This window comes from Mustela lutreola, chromosome 9 (assembly GCF_030435805.1).
Source record: "Mustela lutreola isolate mMusLut2 chromosome 9, mMusLut2.pri, whole genome shotgun sequence".
NCBI classification, from domain to species: Eukaryota; Metazoa; Chordata; class Mammalia; order Carnivora; family Mustelidae; genus Mustela; species Mustela lutreola.
The window spans coordinates 95,146,375-95,165,112 of NC_081298.1; the positions used below are offsets into that span (position 1 = coordinate 95,146,375).

An 18,738-nucleotide genomic window follows, 5' to 3' on the forward strand; every position below is an offset into this window, starting at 1 on the left:
CTAGCCTGCCAGTGCCTCCTGTCACAGATCTCCCATCCTGAGAAAGAGTCAGGCCATGGGATGGATTTGGGGATCACCTGTCGCATAGCTAACCACTCCAAAACTTGGTGGTTTAAAACAACAAATACTATATTTGCTCACAACTCTGGGCTTCAGGAATTTGGGCAGAGCTCAGCTGGGATGTTCTGCTCCATGTGGTTTCAGCTAGGATTTCTTAGGAGGTTGCAATCAGGCTGGCTCCACAACCCTGGGACCTAGGCCACTGCACCGGGCCCCACGCTCAGAGAGGCCCTGCAGTTGATCTAATGCTCTGCTGTTGCTATTCCTGAAATTCATAATCATTTTTGAACAAGGGACCCTATGTCTTCACTTTACAGTGGGCCTCACAAATTCTGTAGCTGGTTTGGGTTGCTGTCAGATGCCTGGGACTAGAGCATTCTGGATAGCTTCATTCACAAATCTAGGGTTTTGGCAGGGTGGGCTGGAAGGCTGGAGCCTCTCTACATGGCTAGTCTGGGCTTCTTCGGTGGAAGCTGGATCCCAAGAGTGAGCATCCCAAAAGGCAAAGGGAAAACTTCAGATCATAAGGTCCAGCCTCAGGAGTTCCACAGTCACTTTCTCCATGTTCTATAGGGCGAAAAAAGTCAGAGGGCTAGCCTCGGTCCAAGAAGAGTGGCTGGGGACATGGCAAGGCCTCCTTGTAACAGACTGTGTGGGAGGAAAGTATTATTACACCCACCTTCAGGAATGTGCCCTACCATAGGACATGTGGGTCCTGTCTTCCCAACAGGACAGAAAAGGATGTGCCTGCTGCTATTGCTCCTGCCCTCTCCCTCTACCACACTCCCAACTGGAGCCAGCTGAACTGGTTTGTCTTAGATAGGGTCTGGGATCTGTTCAGTCCACTTAGACCCTAAAAATGACTAGAGCACTGACCTCGGCCAGAGAGTCTGGGATGCCTGTTGATTACTCACCAAGTTAGATAGTGGGGAAAGAGTGGGCCGGGTGAACAGGTGCGGGAAGCTTGGGTTCATGGTTCTACCCCCTTCCCTCGGAGCAATCAGGACAACTGGAATGAGGAGTCCAAAGCAGGTACAGAACCTTGCTACTCAAAGTATGGTCCCCAGACCGGCAGCATTAGCATCACCTGGGGGTGTGTGAGAAACGCAGAAGCTAAAGAACCAACCCAGGCCTTCTGAGTGGGATCTACAATTGAACAAGATCCCGAGGTGATCCATATGCGTGTGAAGGTTTGAGAAGCTGGGAGACTCTGGAACAACGGTTCTCACCTTGGCTGTACAGTTGGAATCACCGAGGAAGGTTTTATCAGTCCCAATGGCCTGGCCACGCCCCAGACCAACTGAATCAGCATCTCAAGGTGGAACCTGCATTAGGATGTTTTGCTCTTCACTAGACAGTCCCCACAGGGGAGTGAGGAAGCCAGACTCCAAGCCCTTCCTGAGTCAGACCTCCGCCATGGCTCTTCTCTGGAAAGCAAGAAGGCAGGACTGAGCTTCCTGAGAGGCCCAACCCTCCCTCTCCTCACCAGAAGCTGTAGACATTCGTTTTCCCAGATTATACTCCAGACCCTGCGGGCTCTGGGTTCCTCCCATGTTCCCCCTTCCCACGCCTACCCCTACGTGTGAAGCCAGGACTCCGAAGAGCAGCTCCCCATGTAAGCGCGAACTGCAAACAAATCAGCCTGGACACCAACAAGGGCATTTCCTAACAGGAACCTCAGCTCAGTGCTGAATAAACAGGCAGCCAGAGTCCCCACCCCCATCCTAGACTTCCCGCTGATAGCAAGGCCTGGCCTCTGCACCTGGCCTGGACCTCGAGCTTTCCCAGGACCTCAGTGCTCCCTCCCATTCAGTTCTCTCCCAACCTGTTCCCAACCTGGACTCAACCTACCCAGCCTTAGTAGGGCATGGCAAAGGCTTAGAGACAATCCCAGAAACCCACCTGTGTGGATGAGGGGAGATCTGGGCTGGTGTGCAGAGCCTGTGACAAGTCTGTTATCTCTCTGCCCAACACCACCCCACATCTACCTGCAAGATTCATATACCCCAGCACCATCAGCATCACTGTCATCTCCATTTTCCTTTCTTCTGAGCACAGAAACCTCTCTCTAGATGGTTCTTTCATTCTCTCCCCTGTCCAGCTGCATCTGCTTACAAGACACTTGGAGAGGTCACACACACTATAATCCAGTTCTTTTTATGCCTTTCCCTTTCAACAATGCCCCTGAGTTTCTGCAAGCTCCAACTGGGTTCTAATGCCCATGATGCAGAAAGGCACTAAAGACATGGGGGGGGTGACTTTTAAAAAAAGAACCAACAACGTTTTTTGGTGTGGGAAGTTCAATCAGTTATGACAGTTAAAGCAAGGTGGTCCTTAAAAGGATTTATCCTCTTTCATACACACTCTTCTACTACAATGCCATCCCCCATTCACCCCAAAGGGAAAAAATCTTGCCCCAAGGGCTGTGAACAAGTAACGGATGTCAACTCAATGAAATTCCATTTCAACCATTTACACTGACCCCCTCATCATGGAATTTAGAGTCAGATGGACCTGGGTTTGAGTTCAGGCAGTTCACCAGCTGTAAAGCAGACCACCTAGCTCTCCAAGATGCAGTTTCCTCCTCTGTAAAGTGGGAGTAACAGCATGACTTCGGGATCAAGAAGGCACCATCAGGATGCACACCCCCCACCCCCGAGCCTGGGGTAGGACAAGATTTGATAGAGGACCATCCCTCTTTCTTGGCCATTTCTTCAGAAACTGGAGGAATAAGGAAGACACAGAATTCAGCTCAGCAAATAGGTTTGTGCCTACTATGGGCTAGGCACTGTGGCAGGCATGGCTGCTGGCCAGAACGAGAGTTAAGGTACTGACTTGGGTCTTGGGTTGTCAAAGGGGCTTGGGGTCGCATGAGCTGGAAGCTGAGTCCTGGACCCAGTTTTCCCTTTTGTGCACATCACTCCCCAACCAGTTGGGTCTCAATGTCCTTCCTTTTCAGTACAAGAAAGGGCTTTGACTAGTTTGCTGCTGAGGGCCCAACCAGCTCTAAAGTACTCTAAAGTGGGTAGAAAACATCCTAGTGTCATTGCATGAGGATTGTTTGCCCCAGTCCTCCTCTCTTCTCTCTGAGCATTCCTTCTTCCCTCTGCCTGTCCCCATTCTTAAAGCTGGGAGGCCCTGAGAGGCCCCTACTGGCTAGCCCTTCTCTCTTCTCTCCCAGCACTTTCTGTCTGCTTCATCTCACCTACTCCTTGCTTTCATAAGCTTCCCTCTCTTTGAAGGTTATCTGCAGAGGAAAGTGCCCTCCAAGGAGCCCTCCTGGATCTCTGAAGTTGTAACTACTTTCTGTCCTTCCTGCTCCCATAGAACTGCCCCTTCAGTCTGACGGTTGTGAATCTCCCCGCACCCACCCCCACCATCGTGAGATGGTGAGTTCCCACTGGGAAGAAGCTGTATTCTTCTTTCCTTTGTACCCAGCATAAACCCAGCACAACAAATGGGCCTCAAACAAACAGATGTTTGTTAACTTCAGTCTAATTGAAGAGCCTAGGATTTCAGAGAAAGTCTTAAAAGCAGCATATATAAGAAAAAGTTAGGCAACAGTAGGTAACTGCAAAGTGCGATGTGTGTTGTCTGCATAGAGAGAGCCGCCCCTGTGTCCCTGCACATTCCGGGAAGAGAGGAACAAACAACCTTGTTTGCTCTTGGCCTGTCAGGTGCAAGGGGATGCAGGAGGGGCAGAAGAGGGGAACAACAGGTGTGGGCTGGAGCTGAGGCATCGGGGCAGCAGGAGGGGGTGTGGGGTTTCCCTACAGTAGCCCCAGGCCCTCTCATCCTGCAGGCTGGGCTTCCCTTGAGGCCTGATTATTATTACATTGCATTTTAGCTCAAAAGACCTGTGCTTACCCCACTTAGCACCTTTCTCCTGGATGCAAAGCCCCTCTTTGGAAAAAAGAGAGAGCAAGAGAGATGAAGAGACACCCCGCAGAGGAGAGGGCAGAAAAGAGAAAGGGACAAGAATTCTCAAGGGTGCTGGGAGATAGGGCAGCAGAGGGGCCCCCACAATACATCTTCTCCAACGTCCTGGGTCCCTGTGGCTCTGGGACCCCAACTAGGTCTCAGAATGTCGGTGTCCACAGGGGGGGCTTCTTCCCTCAATCCAGAGAAAGAAACCTGTTCTCTACCTAAGTGGCATAATCCAAGGGCCAAGTCTAGCGGTCAGGAAACATCAGCAATTCGTGTTCTTATCCTTTTCCCTCCTTTCCCTCCTTCTGCACTTCAAACCTACAGGCAAGTATAGAGAATAATAAAAAGAATATCCATATGCCCACACTACATACTTCATCAAACAGCTACACTACAGCAGTTTTAAGGAATACAATGTCACAGGGGTGCCTGGATGGCTCAGTTAAGTGTCTGACTCGATCTCAGCTCAGGTCTTGATCTCAGAGTCATGAGTTCAAGCCCTGAGTTGGGCTCCGGACTGGGCAGAGTGCCTACAAGGAAGGAAGGGGGGGGGGGGGAAAGGAGGGAGGAAGAAAGGGAAAAAGGAAAAGAAAAGAAATAAACTGTAACAGAAAATGGGCAGCCTATAGGCCCTCCCTAGTCCTGTTCCCTTCGTCCTCCCCAGAGCTCATCCTTATTTTATTTTTTTAGATTTTTATTTATTTGAGAGACAGAGACAGTGAGAGAGGGAGAGCACATGCAAGGAGCAGCCGGCAGAGGGAGAAGCAGACTCTCCTCGGAGCAGGGAGCCTGATGCGGGGCTCCATGCCAGCACCCTGGGATCCTGACCTGAGCCTAAGGCAGATGCCCAGCTGACTGAGCCACCCAGGTGCCCTCCATCCTCATTTTAATTGCCATAGTTTTCCTGCTCAATAATGTCTTTATGTTTATACCACATATTTATGCCTTAGGTTATACATGTTTTAACCTTTTTATAAAGAGTGTAGTGGCTTTGTAGTCAACTTGGCTAAGCTAGGACTACATTTCCCAGAATCTCCTTTCCTGCATGGTTCCGGGCTAGGGCTGGCCACAGGAGAAATCTGCGTGATACTTGGCAACAGCAGTGAAGCAGCAGCTGCCTCTCTACACTGTGGAAGGCAGGCCCTGGGCTGGCTCACGCATTATGACAGATTTGCTGGCTCACCTTGCTGATGGGGGAGGTGGGGAGAAACAGACGGGCACAAAGCTCTTTTATTTCCCACAAAGCCTCAGCAGTTTCCCCAACTCCTGAGCTAGGTGTGGATTTAGTTCTAAAACAAAGGACCAGATTCTCTCGCAGGTCACCTGCACTCATAGAGTCAAAGGCTTACAGTCGGGGCGAGAGTGAGGCAGTTTCCAGTTTGTACTTGCTCCCCTCCTGCACATACATCTTTCCTTCCCAGCTGCCTGTCCCTGTCCCCAGCCCCAAAGAAAGAAGTAACAATCCTATATACAGACTATATAACCAGCTCCCATAATTGGGAAATTCCCATGAGAAAGTCCTTCTTCTTTGTCATTCCCTGTAGTCCAGCTTCTCAGATTGTAACCTGACTAATACAGAACATGTTAGCAGACATGGTTTCCAAGAAGATCAGAACCTTAGTGAGTGATGCCTTCTCTAAATTTGGTCGGGATTATAAAATTGATTCTGTGATCTAAATAGATTTAAAGGCATAAGTGAGGGCACGTAGGGCGCTCAGTCGTTAAGCGTCTGCCTTCGGCTCAGGTCACGATCCCAGAATCCTGGGATGGAGCACCGCATCAGATTCCCTGCTCAGCTGGGAGCCTGCTTCTCCCTCTCCAGCTGCACCTCCCCCTTGTTCGTGCTCACTCTCTCCTTCTCTCTAAATAAATAAATAAATAAAATCTAAAAAAAAAAAAAAAAAAAAAGACCCTTACCAAGGATTACCAAGGGTACAGGGATCACTGGTACTCTGTGTCCTAGAACAGGACAAGAAGTTTCTTTACGTGATCACCTGTAGACAATTGTAATTTGGTGCCTATGGAAGTCAGTGTTTTGACTGACTATTTGCTTGAATATAATTAGAATTAATATTGGTAGATTGTTAAAATGCCCTGAAGAATTTGGGGAAAGAATATGTTGAGTCAGGGCTTTAAATTCCTATCTCAAGGTTCATGTGAGGGACCTGAAAGTTTCTATGGCTGACCAAAGAATTCCTTTCACAGCATATGAAGAGCAGCAATGGGCTCAAGCTCGTGAAATTTACTGATCTTACCATGTTCCCCGTCACCCTGAAGCAGCTGGCCTGAGGGAACAGTAAAACGGCCTTCTGAAGACTCAGTAACGGTAGCACCTGGGTGGCAACACCTTGTAGGGCTTGGGTAATGTCCTTCGGGATGCAAGATGTTCTCTAGATCAGCAACTGACCTATGTTGCTGTTTCTCCCAAAGCAGGGATCCATGGGTCAGAAAACAGAGGTTAGAAATGAGAACACTGTGGGGTGCCTGGGTGGCTCAATCGGTTGGGTATCTGCCTTCGGCTCAGGTCATGATTCCAGAGTCCTGGGATCCAGCCTCATATCAGGCTCCCTGCTCAGCATGGAATCTGCTTCTCCCTGTTACGCTACCCCTTCTCATATTCTCTCTCTCTCACACTCTCTCTCTCAAATAATAAAACCTGTAAAACGAAAAGAACATATTTTTTTAAAAAAAGAAATAATAGCTTTCCTCAATATAACACACAATGCTTCTCTAGCAAAAATGCTACTTTCTGTCGCTGAAATGTTGGGTTCTGCTGATCTAGAAGTATTAGTTCCCCAAAAAGGGCACAGAGAAGTGGTTCCACTCAGCTAGACATTGACACTGGACCTGGCTACTTTGAACTTCTCTTGCCAGTGAATCAACAGGCTAAGGTTATTGGTCCTGCCTTGGGTGACTGTCTTGACGTCCAAAGGGGAGAATGGGCCCTCTCTTCCCATTCCTGTGATTAAATTCAATAGCAAAACTACTGCAACCCAATGCAGGAAGAAGTGTTATGGGTCCAGACCAGAAACAAAGGTCACCTCACCAGGCAGGGAGTATGAAATGGGAAGTGGAAGAGTATATATAAATACCAGCTAAAGCAGTTGCAGAAGTATGAAACTTTTCTTCTTACTTCAATGTAAATATTTTCCCGCATTAATAAAAAAGTCTCCCCTCCCCATTCCTCTACTAAGTTTTTAACATTACTTGTCAGCAATTAAGTTATAAGATATCACAGGGGGAATATGACTCAGCTAGAAGAGAAATGAGCATCACCGAAGTGTGAATAAAGAGACTTTGTATCTTCTTGCCGTGGGGAGCATTAAGAATGTAATTTTTCTTGGGGTGCCTGGGTGGCTCAGTGGGTTGAAGCCTCTGCCTTCGGCTCAGGTCATGATCCCGGGGTCCCGGGATAGAGCCCCTCATCAGGCTCTCTGCTCAGCAGGGAGCCTGCTTCTTCCTCTCTCTCTGCCTGCCTCTCTGCCTACTTGTGATCTCTGTCTGTCAAATAAATAAATAAAATCTTAAAAAAAAAAAAAAAAAAGATTCTCTCTCTTCCAAAAAAAAAAAAAAAAAAGTACCTTTTCTTTCTACATATGGATAACCAATTGATTCACACGTTTTCATTGCGCAAGGGAGCAACGCATCATGTTAAGCAGAAGTGCAAGTTTACTATCCTTTGCTTTCAAACTTTATTTCAAAGTTAAGCATAGTGAAAATGGGTATTTGTGGATGCCAAGTTGACCAAGCATGGACTATGGTGCTTTGCATGGTGTTGACTTCGCTAAGTTGAATCTCACTTCCTAGAATTCCCTTTCCTGTATGGTTTTGGGCTAGAGCTGACCACAGGAGACATTTGCATGACATTTGAAAAATAGAAGTGAAGCAGCCATGCTTATTCTTGGAAGGTCACCAAAGGGTCAGGGCTCTCCATTCTGTTCTACTGACCCATTCATCCACCCCTATGCTGATAGCACACCATGTTCATCACTCTAGCTTTATAAGAAGTGTTGATGTTGGGTAAGGCAACTTCCTTCAACTTATTCATTTTGTCTTAGATATTCTATTCATACTGTCTTAGATATCCTTGGTGCTTCAGCATATAGTTTTTGAATCAGTTTGTCAAGTTTATAATTCCATAAATTTTTTAAAATTTACTTGCATTTAATTTTAAGATAATTTTGGGAAGAATTGTCATCTTCGGACATTGAGTCTTTCTTTTCATATATTCAGATCTTATTTTATGTCCTTCAATATTGGTAATTTTCCCTTTAAGCATTTTATACATCTCTTAAGTTTAATTTTAAATTTATTAAATGTATTTTATTGTTTATTGTATTGTGTTGACTTCGCTAAGTTGAATCTCACTTCCTAGAATTCCCTTTCCTGTATGGTTTTGGGCTAGAGCTGACCACAGGAGACAATTACAAATTACAAATGCAATTACAAATGAGATATACTTTCTTTTTTTTTTTTTTTTTTAAAGATTTTATCTATTTATTTGACAGAGAGAGATCACAAGCAGGCAGAGAGGCAGGCAGAGAGAGAGGAGGAAGCAGGCTCCCTGCTGAGCAGAGAGCCCGACGTGGGACTCGATCCCAGCACCCTGAGATCATGACCTGAGCCGAAGGCAGCGGCTTAACCCACTGAGCCACCCAGGCGCCCGAGATATACTTTCAATTACATTTGTTAATAATATTTACCTTTACCAATTCTTATATATTGATCACATTTCCAGAACTCTTTCTCTGTGGATTTGCTTAACTTCTCTAAAGACAATCATATTGTCTAAAAATAAGAGTAGTTTTGTCTCTTCCTTTCCAATTATATCTTTCTTTTTGTGTCTTATTGTATTGGCTAACATTACCAGTACAATGACAAAATGACACTGTGGTAACGGATATACATGTCTTATTTCTGACTTTATTTTTTTTTTTAAGATTTATTTATTTGACAGAGAGAATATAAACAGGCAGAGCAGCAGGCAGAGGGAAGAGGAGAAGCAGGCTCCCCACAGAGCAGGGAACCCCAAGTGGGGTGGATCCCAAGACCCAGGGATCATGACCTGAGCCAAAGGCAGATGTTTAACCAACTGAGCCACCCAGACATCCCTTGCTATAGGTTTGTTATGACTATCCTTTATCCTTTATTTTGATAAAAGAAGTACTTTTTAAGTGAAGTAGTGTTAAATTTTATAAATTTTTTTATGTACCTATTAAGATTATTATATTTTTTCTTCAACCTGTTTATATGGAATACTACTTTGATGACTACCTTTACCCTTAAATTTACTAAAACTTTACTTTTTTTAAAGATAAAACTTTACATTTTTAAATGATTGTAGACATTGAACAAATGTTCCTTCTGTATTTTTTTCCTTCTGTGGCTATTAAGTATTAGGTATTTTTCTCTAATTTGTTAATATGGCATATTCCTTAAAAGATTTTATGATGCTGAAGTTCTGTACTTTTCCGGGACAAACCCTACTTGAACAAGATTAATTATTTTTATATAAACTGAAAAATATGAATTGCTAATATTTTACTTTGCATTTTATCACCTTAATATCATAGGGTAGTTGGTTTATGGTTTTTGTCTTATAAACCATTTTTTTTTCTGGTTTGAATATCAAACTTAACACATCCTTAAAAAATTATTTGGGCTTGGGGTGCCTGGGTGGCTCAGTGGGTTAAAGCCTCTGCCTTTGGCTCGGGTCATGATCCCAGGGTCCTGGGATCGAGCCCCGCATCGGGTTCTCTGCTCAGCAGGGAGCCTGCTTCCCTTCCTCTCTCCGTCTCTCTGTCTGCCTCTCTGCCTACTTGTGATCTCTGTCTGTCAAATAAATAAATAAAATCTTTTAAAAAATTATTTGGGCTGGGGCACCTGGGTGGCTCAGTCAGTTATGAGTCTGCTTTTGGCTCAGGTCATGATCCCAGCATCCTGGGATGGAGCCCATTTCAGGCTCCCTGCTTAGCAGGAGAGTCTGTTTCTCCCTCTTCCTCTCACTCTGCCCCTGCTCATGGGCTCTCTCTCTTTCTCTCTCTCTCTCAAATAAATAAATAAAATCTTTTTTAAAAAGAAAAGAAAAAAGAAAATCCTGAGTTGGAGACACAGTGACTATGTTCTTTACCAAAAAATCAACAAAAATAGACTTAAAATGTTCTTGAGCCTGGGGCACCTGGGTGGCTCAGTGGGTTAGGCCTCTGCCTTCAGTTCGGGTCATGGTCTCAGGGTCCTGGGTTCGAGCCCTGCATCAGGCTCTCTGCTCAGTGGAAAGCCTACTTCCCCCTCTCTCTCTGCCTGCCTCTCTGCCTGCTTGTAATCTCTCTGTCAAATAAATAAATAAAATCTATTTTAAAAAATGCTCTTGAGCCTTCCACCTTATAAGTTTTATCTTGCTCTTTGTCAACTCCTTCTAATTCCAGGGTGCTTGCTGCTGCCAAATTAGCTCATTTTGAATCTCAGTGCATAAAGTGACACAGACCAGACACTTTACCTTGGTTTATAAATCTGTCCCCATACTTTCACTGAACCCTTTTAAGAAGCCTAGCTCATCTACCAATCTAAATAGCCTCTCTCCTCCCCAAAATGGTTACCATTTAGCTAAAAACACAATCTCATTTAATCCTTGTAACAGTCCCATCAGGTGAGTATTATTTTCTTACCCAAGAGATCATTCCCAATTTACAAGAAATTGGAGGCTTGGAGTGAATAATTCACTTATCTGAAGGTACAGAAATGTTCAGTGACAAAGTTGAGACTTAAAGATAGGTTTATCCTATTCCAAAATCTACATCTTCTATCACTGTGCTCCACTGACCACCAACACCACACGCTGTTATTGTCTTTGAAGAGGTGGGTGCTCAAGTCCCTCCTCATAGGCATGCTGTTGGTATCTTGACACTGCCATCTGTTGGGGGGGGGGGGATCCTCAGGGTAGCACAGCCCCACACTCTTAGAGGAAAATCTCCTTAAAAAAAAAATATGTTGGGGCACCTGAGTGGCTCAGTCTGTTAGGTGTCTGCCTTTGGCGGGGGTCATGGTGTCAGGGTCCTGGGATCCATCCTCACATCCTGCTCCCTGCTCTGCAGGGAGTCTGCTTCTCCCTCTCCCTGCCACTCCCCCTGCTTGTGCTCTCTCTCACACTCTCTATCTCTCTCTCAAATAAGTGGATAAAATCTTTAAAAAAAAGAAAGAAAGAAAGAAAAGAAAGAAAAAGAAATATGTTGAGAAATGGAATGGTGTGTGTAGGATTTGGGAGTCAACTTCCACTTAATCCCCCAGTGGGTCTGACTTCAGGTAAGTAAGAGCTCCTCTTCTGAGTTTGCCTCCCACCCACACCCCTTCCCCAGAATGGTCAATTGGTGTCTCCTCATCTCTGACCCAGCACCCCCTGGCCAGACCACAGTAATCCTAGACATGGGACTAGCTGGGCCAGCCACTGATGATCTCACCCACAATCTCAGATTCCAGGCTGCCTGGGGAGCTGTCCGGAAGGTGGGGCAAGTATTTGCTGAAATGGGAAGGAAGGCAAGGCAGGAGGCTGCTTTACCTTAGCAAGGTTCCTCTAGTCCCTACCTGGCAGAGCAGACATGGGCACCTTGTGTCCCAAACAGCTAATGCCTACTGACAATGGCATGGAACTGCCCTTGACATGACTGAGTAGTTTCAAATGTTAGCCATCAGTTTCAGGAGGCAGAACGGCAATAGGAGCCTCAGAACCAAGAATCCCTCTGAGCGCCACAATCCCAGCCTAATGTTCCTCATGCACCAAGCCAATTCTAAAACCTTCACATGGATTAACTCATGTAATCCACACAGCAACTCCACAAGGCAGCTACTAGTATCTCCCATTTAAGAGGTAAGGAAATACAAACAGTAACTTGTAGTTTGCTCAAGAACAACAGCTGGTAAGTACTGATTATTCATCCAAAAAGCAGGGATACAAATGCCGGCCCTAAACCTACATAACTCAAGGAGTTTTGTACACAACTTCTATGCACTGGTGATAAAGACTATTTCTTAAGCTGAAACCATTATAGTTTTTTCCCTTCCACCTTTTGGGATAGAGGAAAGATTTTTTCCAGTGGGACCCAGGTAATGTGGGTGCAGAAAGTTCCTGGAAAAATCCAAAAAGAAACTGGTAACCATGGCGGTGTCTCCAGGCAGGGGAAACTGAGTGGCTGGGAAGCCGGATGGGAAATTTACTTTGTTTATCAAGATATTTAAATTAAATAAAACTTTTTTTTTTTTTTAAGGTCTGCTTAGTCCCAGTTGAATCTGGCTGGGGCTTCTGCTTCAAAGATGGCGCAAGGATAAGGCCAGGCCTGAAGGCGCTCAGGGGTCGGATAGCTCGCCCAGAATCACCAGGGAGCCACAGCGAGCTCAGGATCCTTTCCCGACCACACCAGGATGGGCATCATCAAACGCGGAGGGAGGGAGGGAGTGCCCACCTTGACTTGCCGCGCGCGGACTCGGGAGGGTCGGGCTCCGCAGGGCGCCGGAGGCCCACCCTGGGCGGCTGGAGGAAAAGGCCGGCCCCCCGCCCCGCCCCGCCAAATTTAAGAGCCCTAGCCCAGCGCTTGGGCCGTTACTGACCGACGAGTCTCCCTCATCGTGGGGTACTCCCCCTCGCCTCTCGCACTCCCCGCACGGCCGCCCACAGGCCCTGGCTCCGCTCCCTGGGCCCGATCCGGCGGGGGCCGCGCCATGCCCAGCCCCGTGCCGCGAGGCCGCCGGCCGCCCACTCCCCCCGGCGCTCGGGACCAGCCCCCGCTCTCTGGCGATCCCCCTGCGCCCCAGCGCCGCCCGGCCGGCCCAGGCACACCCCGCGGTCCCGGGCGCCTCGAGTCGTCCTTCTCCGTCGAGGCCATCCTGGCCAGGCCCGCCCGCCGCGCGCCCACCGCCTCCCCGCCGGCCGTTCCGCCCCGCGCCGCCGCGACGCTCGGCACCGCTCCCTCCCGGGGTCCTGCGACGTGGCTGTCCACCTACCTGGGCGTGGGTCTCCACCAGCCGTGCCCCCAGCCGCCGGGGCCGGGGCTCCGCGTGCCTCACTTCTGCTGCCTGCAGGGCCTGGGCGTCACAGGTACGAGGTGCCCCGGCGCAGCGACCTGGGAACTGGGCGGGGCGGCTGGAGCGCGGCAGCCGCGGCAGCGGGCACAGGATAGAGCAGTCCCTGAGGTTGAGAACCACGCACGGCCATAGTGGGAAGGGGGCCTATGACCCTTGACCTTGCCGTGGAATCCGAGGCCAGAGACAGGGACTGGCCTCCAGACGGCCGCCGCGCACGCTAGCTGCTGAGCGGGCAGGAAGTGTGTGTGAGCGCGGGGGCGGAGGGGGAAGTGCGGGTGAGTCCCACGCGGCCTCGGAAGACCCGGCCAGGGCCACAGCGTCCCCCCAGAAGGGGTTTGTAGAATCTCTTGCCCCCTCGACACCCCCTGCGAGAAGGCTTGATAGCGCCACAGCAGCTGTCTTCCCAAAGGAACGGCCCTTTCTTAACTGGGAGAAGCGGCTGCTGCGGTGGTGAGGTCCAGCGAGGAGCTGACCAATGCCCAGACCCCCGTGGCGTCCCCCACAGCTCCCGTCTGTGGAGCTTAGGCTCCACACTTAAGTGCTCCATACTCAAGTACATATGCGTAGAGCGCTCTTAGATGGGGCACCTCCGGATGTGGGGCTGATGTCTTGCATCCCAGTGAGAATGTAAATATTGACCTAACGTTCTCCTCTAGCCCTAACAGCCACCTCCAGGAGCTTTCGCCCTTTTTTGGCAATCTGATTCATGCTTCCCCACCTCCCCTTGAGGAAAACAGGAGCCAAGTTAGTGCAAGCCTTGTCAACTGGTGCCAAAATGGATGTAACCATCTGAGTTGGTGCCCACTCCCTGGGAGCTCTCCGTTCTGCATTTCCACCCCACCCCCCTTCCAGGCTCTCAAAACCTATCCAAATTCACGGCCACGGCAGGGGAGTGACCTGCGTGCAGAGCTCCAAACCCATTTGCCCTAACTTCCTCAGGCAGCTGAGCTCTGAGTTGCAGTTTACTGCTTTATATTACAGTGATCTCATTTTCAAGTTAGTTTTTGCATAGTTACTACACTGATACAGTTCAAACTTCAAAAAATGTTTACTAAGTTAGAGGGAGAAGAGTTTCCCTTAACATTCCTGTCCCCCAGTCACCTGGGGGTGGGGGACCCCACAAGCCGCCAATGATTCCAAGTCTCTTTATTCTTCCAGAGGTATTTTATGCATATTTTGTGTGTGTGTGTGTGTGTGTACACATGTGTACATAGGCTCTTTAGGCTTAGAGCTGACTCACTGCTCAGGCCTCTGGGGTACCCCAGACTGGGCTCCAACAGAGGAACTCCAGGACACTGAGAGACCCCAAAAGAGGGTTCGGACTATGTTTAACTTGAAGCAGCTGGAAGAGTTGGAGAATGTGTTTACAAAGCAGCACAATCTTGTGGGGAAGAAGAGAGCTCAGCTGGCAGCCCAGCTCAACCTTACCGAGAACCAGGTAGGAGCAGGGGCTCCTGCAAGCTCAGGGCTGTACCTGGGGGTGGGCTCTGCTCTCCAGAAGGACCTGGGTGAGGTTGTTGGGAAGACCTGGGCCTTCTTCCTCTCTGCCAGGCCACGGGGAACGGGGGGGTGACGGGACAGGATGGGACCACATGCCCTAATCACTGGTACACTCCCTACATGAATGAGGAAAACAGTCCCACAGGAAAACACATTATGGGAACAACACCCATTAATCTAGATATTGACCTAGAACTTTATGTTTCCACATTTAAAAAGGAGTTGATGGGGCGCCTGGGTGGCTCAGTGGATTAAGGGGCGCCTGGGTGGCTCAGGGGATTAAGGCCTCTGCCTTCGGCTCAGGTCATGATCCCAGGGTCCTGGGATCGAGCCCCGCATTGGGCTCTCTGCTCAGTGAGGAGCCTGCTTCCTCCTTTCTCCTCTCTCTCCGCCTGCCTCTCTGCCTACTTGTGATCTCTGTCTGTCAAATAAATAAAATCTTTAAAAAAAAAAAAAAAAGGAGCTAACAGTGAAATTAAGTATGTTCAAGGAACTAAATATTTAAAATAAGAATAACCCTTCACTTGACCTCCATATCCCCCTCCAGCTACTACGTTTTTCTGCTTTTATCATAGGCAGACTTGCCAAGAACTTGTGACAGTCAGTCTCTCTACGTCCTCATTTCCCAACTACGTAACTCATTCCAATATGAATTTTCCCCTCCCATTCCACCAGAACTTCTCCTCAAAGTCTCTCCATGTTGTCAAAGTCAGCAGCTGTTTTCCTTTCATCTAACTCCCCACTTAATACAATTGACTGCTCCTTCTCTTACTGACACACATACTTCTCTTGGCTTTTAGACACTGCATTCTTGGTTTTCCAGGTCTCTAGCCACTTTTCTGTCACCTCTGTAGGGTACTCTTCTCTTTGTGACCTCATATTTGCCCTCTGTCCCCCCATCTCATTTAATCCCATGGTTTTAAATACCATATATAAGCTAACAATTCCCAGGTTTGTATCTTCGCCCATCTTCTTGTTTTCTCACTTGTACACCAACCTACCTTCTTGAGGTCTCCATTTAGATGTCTCCTAGGACAGGCATTGCAAATTTAAGTCTAAACCTCAATTCTTGACTTTATTTCTTTCCAGATCTGTTCCTCTCCCTACTCATGGCCCCACCATCCATCCAGTTGGTCAAAATATCAAGTCCTCTTAGATTCCCCCTCTCCTGTTTCCAGTCCATCAGCAAGCGTTGTCACCTGTACCTCCAAAATACAACTGGGATCGCTTTACTTTTCTCCATTGCCCCTAGTTCATCCTGGTCCCAGCTCTTTTTGGATTATCACAGTAGTCTGCCAGCTGTGTCTCTGCCTCTCCTTTCATCCATTCTTCACAAAGCAGCCAGATATGCAATTCACTTGAGCAAACAGGACTATGTCACATCCCACTTAAAAGCCTCGAAGCTGGGGCACCTGAGTGGCTGGCTCAGTGGGTTAAGCCTCTGCCTTCAGCTCGGGTCATGGTCTCAGGGTCCTGGGATCAAGCCCTGCATTGGGTTCTCTGCTCAGCAGGGAGCCTGCTTCCCTGCTCCCTCTCTGCCTGCTGCTCTGCCTACTTGTGATCTCTCTCTGTGTGTCAAATGAATAAAAATAAAATCTTTAAAAAAATAAAAAGCCTTAAAGCTGATATTCCTTACCCACAGCCTCCATGGTATTAGGTGATCTGGCCCCTGCTGCCTTCTCCCACTGTCTCTTCACTTCCCCATCTCTCACTCCCAGATCCTTCAGCCATGCTCTCCTCCTTTCTGGTCCTCAAACACCCCAAGCTTTCCTACAGGTCATCTCCTGATCCAGCCTGCTTTTCTCTGTCCTCATTAAAGTGGCCTCTTATCCTTTGGGCCTCAGCTTAAGTGCTGGTTCCTCGAGGAGGTTCAAACCCCCATTTGTGTTTGTTTTTGTTTCCATGTTTGTTGTATGTCTCTCTAGTCTGTGAGTTCCATGAGGTCAGGGACTATACCTCTATTGCTCACCACATATCACCATCACCTAGGATCGTGCCTAGCACATAATAGGAGCTCAATAAATATTTGTTGGATAAACAAATGGTGCCTAAAATTATAGGGAAGGGTGTTTTGAAGGAAATGCTCCCGTTAGAAGGAAGAGCGAATATGAGAGCAGAATGTGAGAGCAGTAGGCACCAAGGAATGGGGGAAACCATGGGAACTGCTGGTCACATTCTAATCTCTGACCATTGCCTCTGATTATAGGTGAGGGTCTGGTTCCAAAACCGCAGGGTCAAGTACCAGAAGCAGCAAAGGCTGAAGCTGCCTGTTGTGTCTGCCATGGCTGCCTCCCAAGACGAACCCTCCAGCAGCTCTGACAACAGCAACCAGAGAGAAGACCCTGAGTCAGGAATGGACAGCTGAGGACTGGGACAGAAGCTCAACCTGGGCTGTCTGGACTAGTTTTTCTTGGGGGCACTCACTGGAACTACTGAGCCTTTTTTCTTCATCTGTATAATGGGTACATTGACAACTTCATCCTCCCAGCACTGACAGGATGTCTGTAAACTTGTTACAGGGTGCCAGGCCCAAGCAAGTATGTGGGGCAATGTGTGGTGTTTACACCAGCACTGACCTCTCCACAGATTAATCTTTTCCTGGTCTGGCTATGGAGAAGGGGCCTCCTTGAATCAGTGTCTGGGCCTTAGAAGTCTCTTGCCCACCAGAGATGGTGGAGTTGAGAGCAAAGGTGAGGGAAAGGTAAACCATTTAGCCTACTTCCCTTCAAAGAGTTTCCCAAAGTTTTCTTGTTCTTGTCTGAACTGTCACCATTTTCAGGAGCTCAGCCCCAGCTCCCTGCTTAGGACCAGACATGCTACCCTGACCACCATATTTTTCCCTCTAGCTACCCATCTTGCCCCCTCTCCATCATTACATAAAATAGAGCAGTTTGGTTCTGCCTTTGCCAAGGTAGGCATTTTGTCACAAACTCTGCTGTATTTCCATGAGATGGTTATAATTTCTCCCCCTTCAAGACCCTAACTCGTGGGGCGCCTGGATGGCTCAGTGGGTTAAGCCTCTGCCTTGGGCTCAGGTTGTGATCCCAGGGTCCTGGGATCAAGCCCCGCATCGGGCTCTCTGCTCAGCAAGGAGTCGGCTTCCTCCTCTCTCTCTGCCTGACTCTCCATCTACTTGTGATCTCTATCTGTCAAACAAATAAAATCTTAAAAAAACAAAAAAAAAAGACCCTAACTCGTGGTTCCATTTCCTTCCCAGGAAGCTCCTCAGTTTCTAAGAAGCATGCTGATAGCCTGCTCTTGTTAGCCCAGTCACCAGCACAGAACTGATTTCTTTAGTGCTCTACATTTCCTGAGCAGAGGGTGTTGATAGAAAATCTAGAATGGCCTCTGGGTACTGAGGTGAACAAGTGAAAGAGGCGTGCCCTGCCACCTAGTGGTGGGAGAAGGCATGGTCCCCACTGCTGTCTGCGCGAGAGAAGACAGGGAGAAGAGGTTGTCTTGGAAAAACCACATGCCTCCAACTGGTGGTAGACCATCCTCTCCTAGACACCAGGCCACAGACTTGAGGGAGGCCAGGGTCCAGCTTCAAGAGCCCCTCTTCCTGTCTTCAGGGAAATCCTAATGCCGGACCCAAAGTCCACTCTGTTAATCAAAGGGATCCAGCTGCATCTGCCTCTTCCAGCACCTGCTTCTTCAATTGACTCATTTTAAAAATAAAAAAATAAAAATAAAAAAATAGGGTGCCTGGGTGGCTCAGTCCTTAATCGTCTGCCTTTGGCTCAGGTCATGATCCCAGAGTCCTGGAATCAAGCCCCATATCAGGTTTCCTGCTCATCAGGAAACCTGCTCCTCCTTCTCCCACTTCCCTTGCTTGTGTTCCCTCTCTCGCTGTGTCTCTCTCTGTCAAATGAATAAATAAAATCTTAAAAAATATAGATTATTTAAAAAATAAAAGACTTAACCTATTCAGCAGTTCCTGGGCTCTCCCCAATCCCTGATGTCACCATACCATAACAGATGTAAACAATGTGTTTTTCAAGGAGCACAGCATCCATTGCAGGACAAGGAAACGAGGCAAGGAAACAGTGGTCAGCCTTGGCTGTGGGAACAGATGCTATACGTCCATGGCATCAGGCTTTTGGGGTCCTGAATGAAAGAACAGGCCCCTCTCCTGTTCCCAAGACAATGTGCATATGCACACTCCTGCATACAATTTCA

General features: G+C 48.0%; 1 protein-coding gene and 1 long non-coding RNA gene across 3 annotated transcripts in view; one reads left to right on the forward strand and one right to left on the reverse strand.

Annotated features, from left to right (window-relative positions):
- LOC131840295 (uncharacterized) overlaps positions 1-13,102 on the reverse strand; it is a 38,645-nt gene extending 25,543 nt beyond the window's left edge. The window contains exon 1 of the long non-coding RNA XR_009357309.1: positions 12,979-13,102. This is a non-coding gene — a long non-coding RNA (uncharacterized LOC131840295). The remainder of the gene's footprint in view (positions 1-12,978) is intronic.
- NOTO (notochord homeobox) lies at positions 12,495-17,744 on the forward strand. Of its 2 annotated transcripts, XR_009357308.1 has the most exons (4): positions 12,495-13,072; positions 14,274-14,497; positions 16,766-17,249; positions 17,291-17,744. XR_009357308.1 is itself a non-coding variant. In XM_059188054.1 (3 exons), exons 1-3 carry the CDS (start codon positions 12,697-12,699, stop codon positions 16,922-16,924), a joined length of 759 nt encoding a protein of 252 aa, XP_059044037.1. In that variant the 5' UTR covers positions 12,495-12,696; the 3' UTR covers positions 16,925-17,744. The 2 variants fall into 2 exon arrangements, 1 of the variants encoding a protein (XP_059044037.1); XM_059188054.1 differs by having other exon boundaries at positions 16,766-17,744.
- Positions 17,745-18,738: the final 994 nt, after the last annotated feature.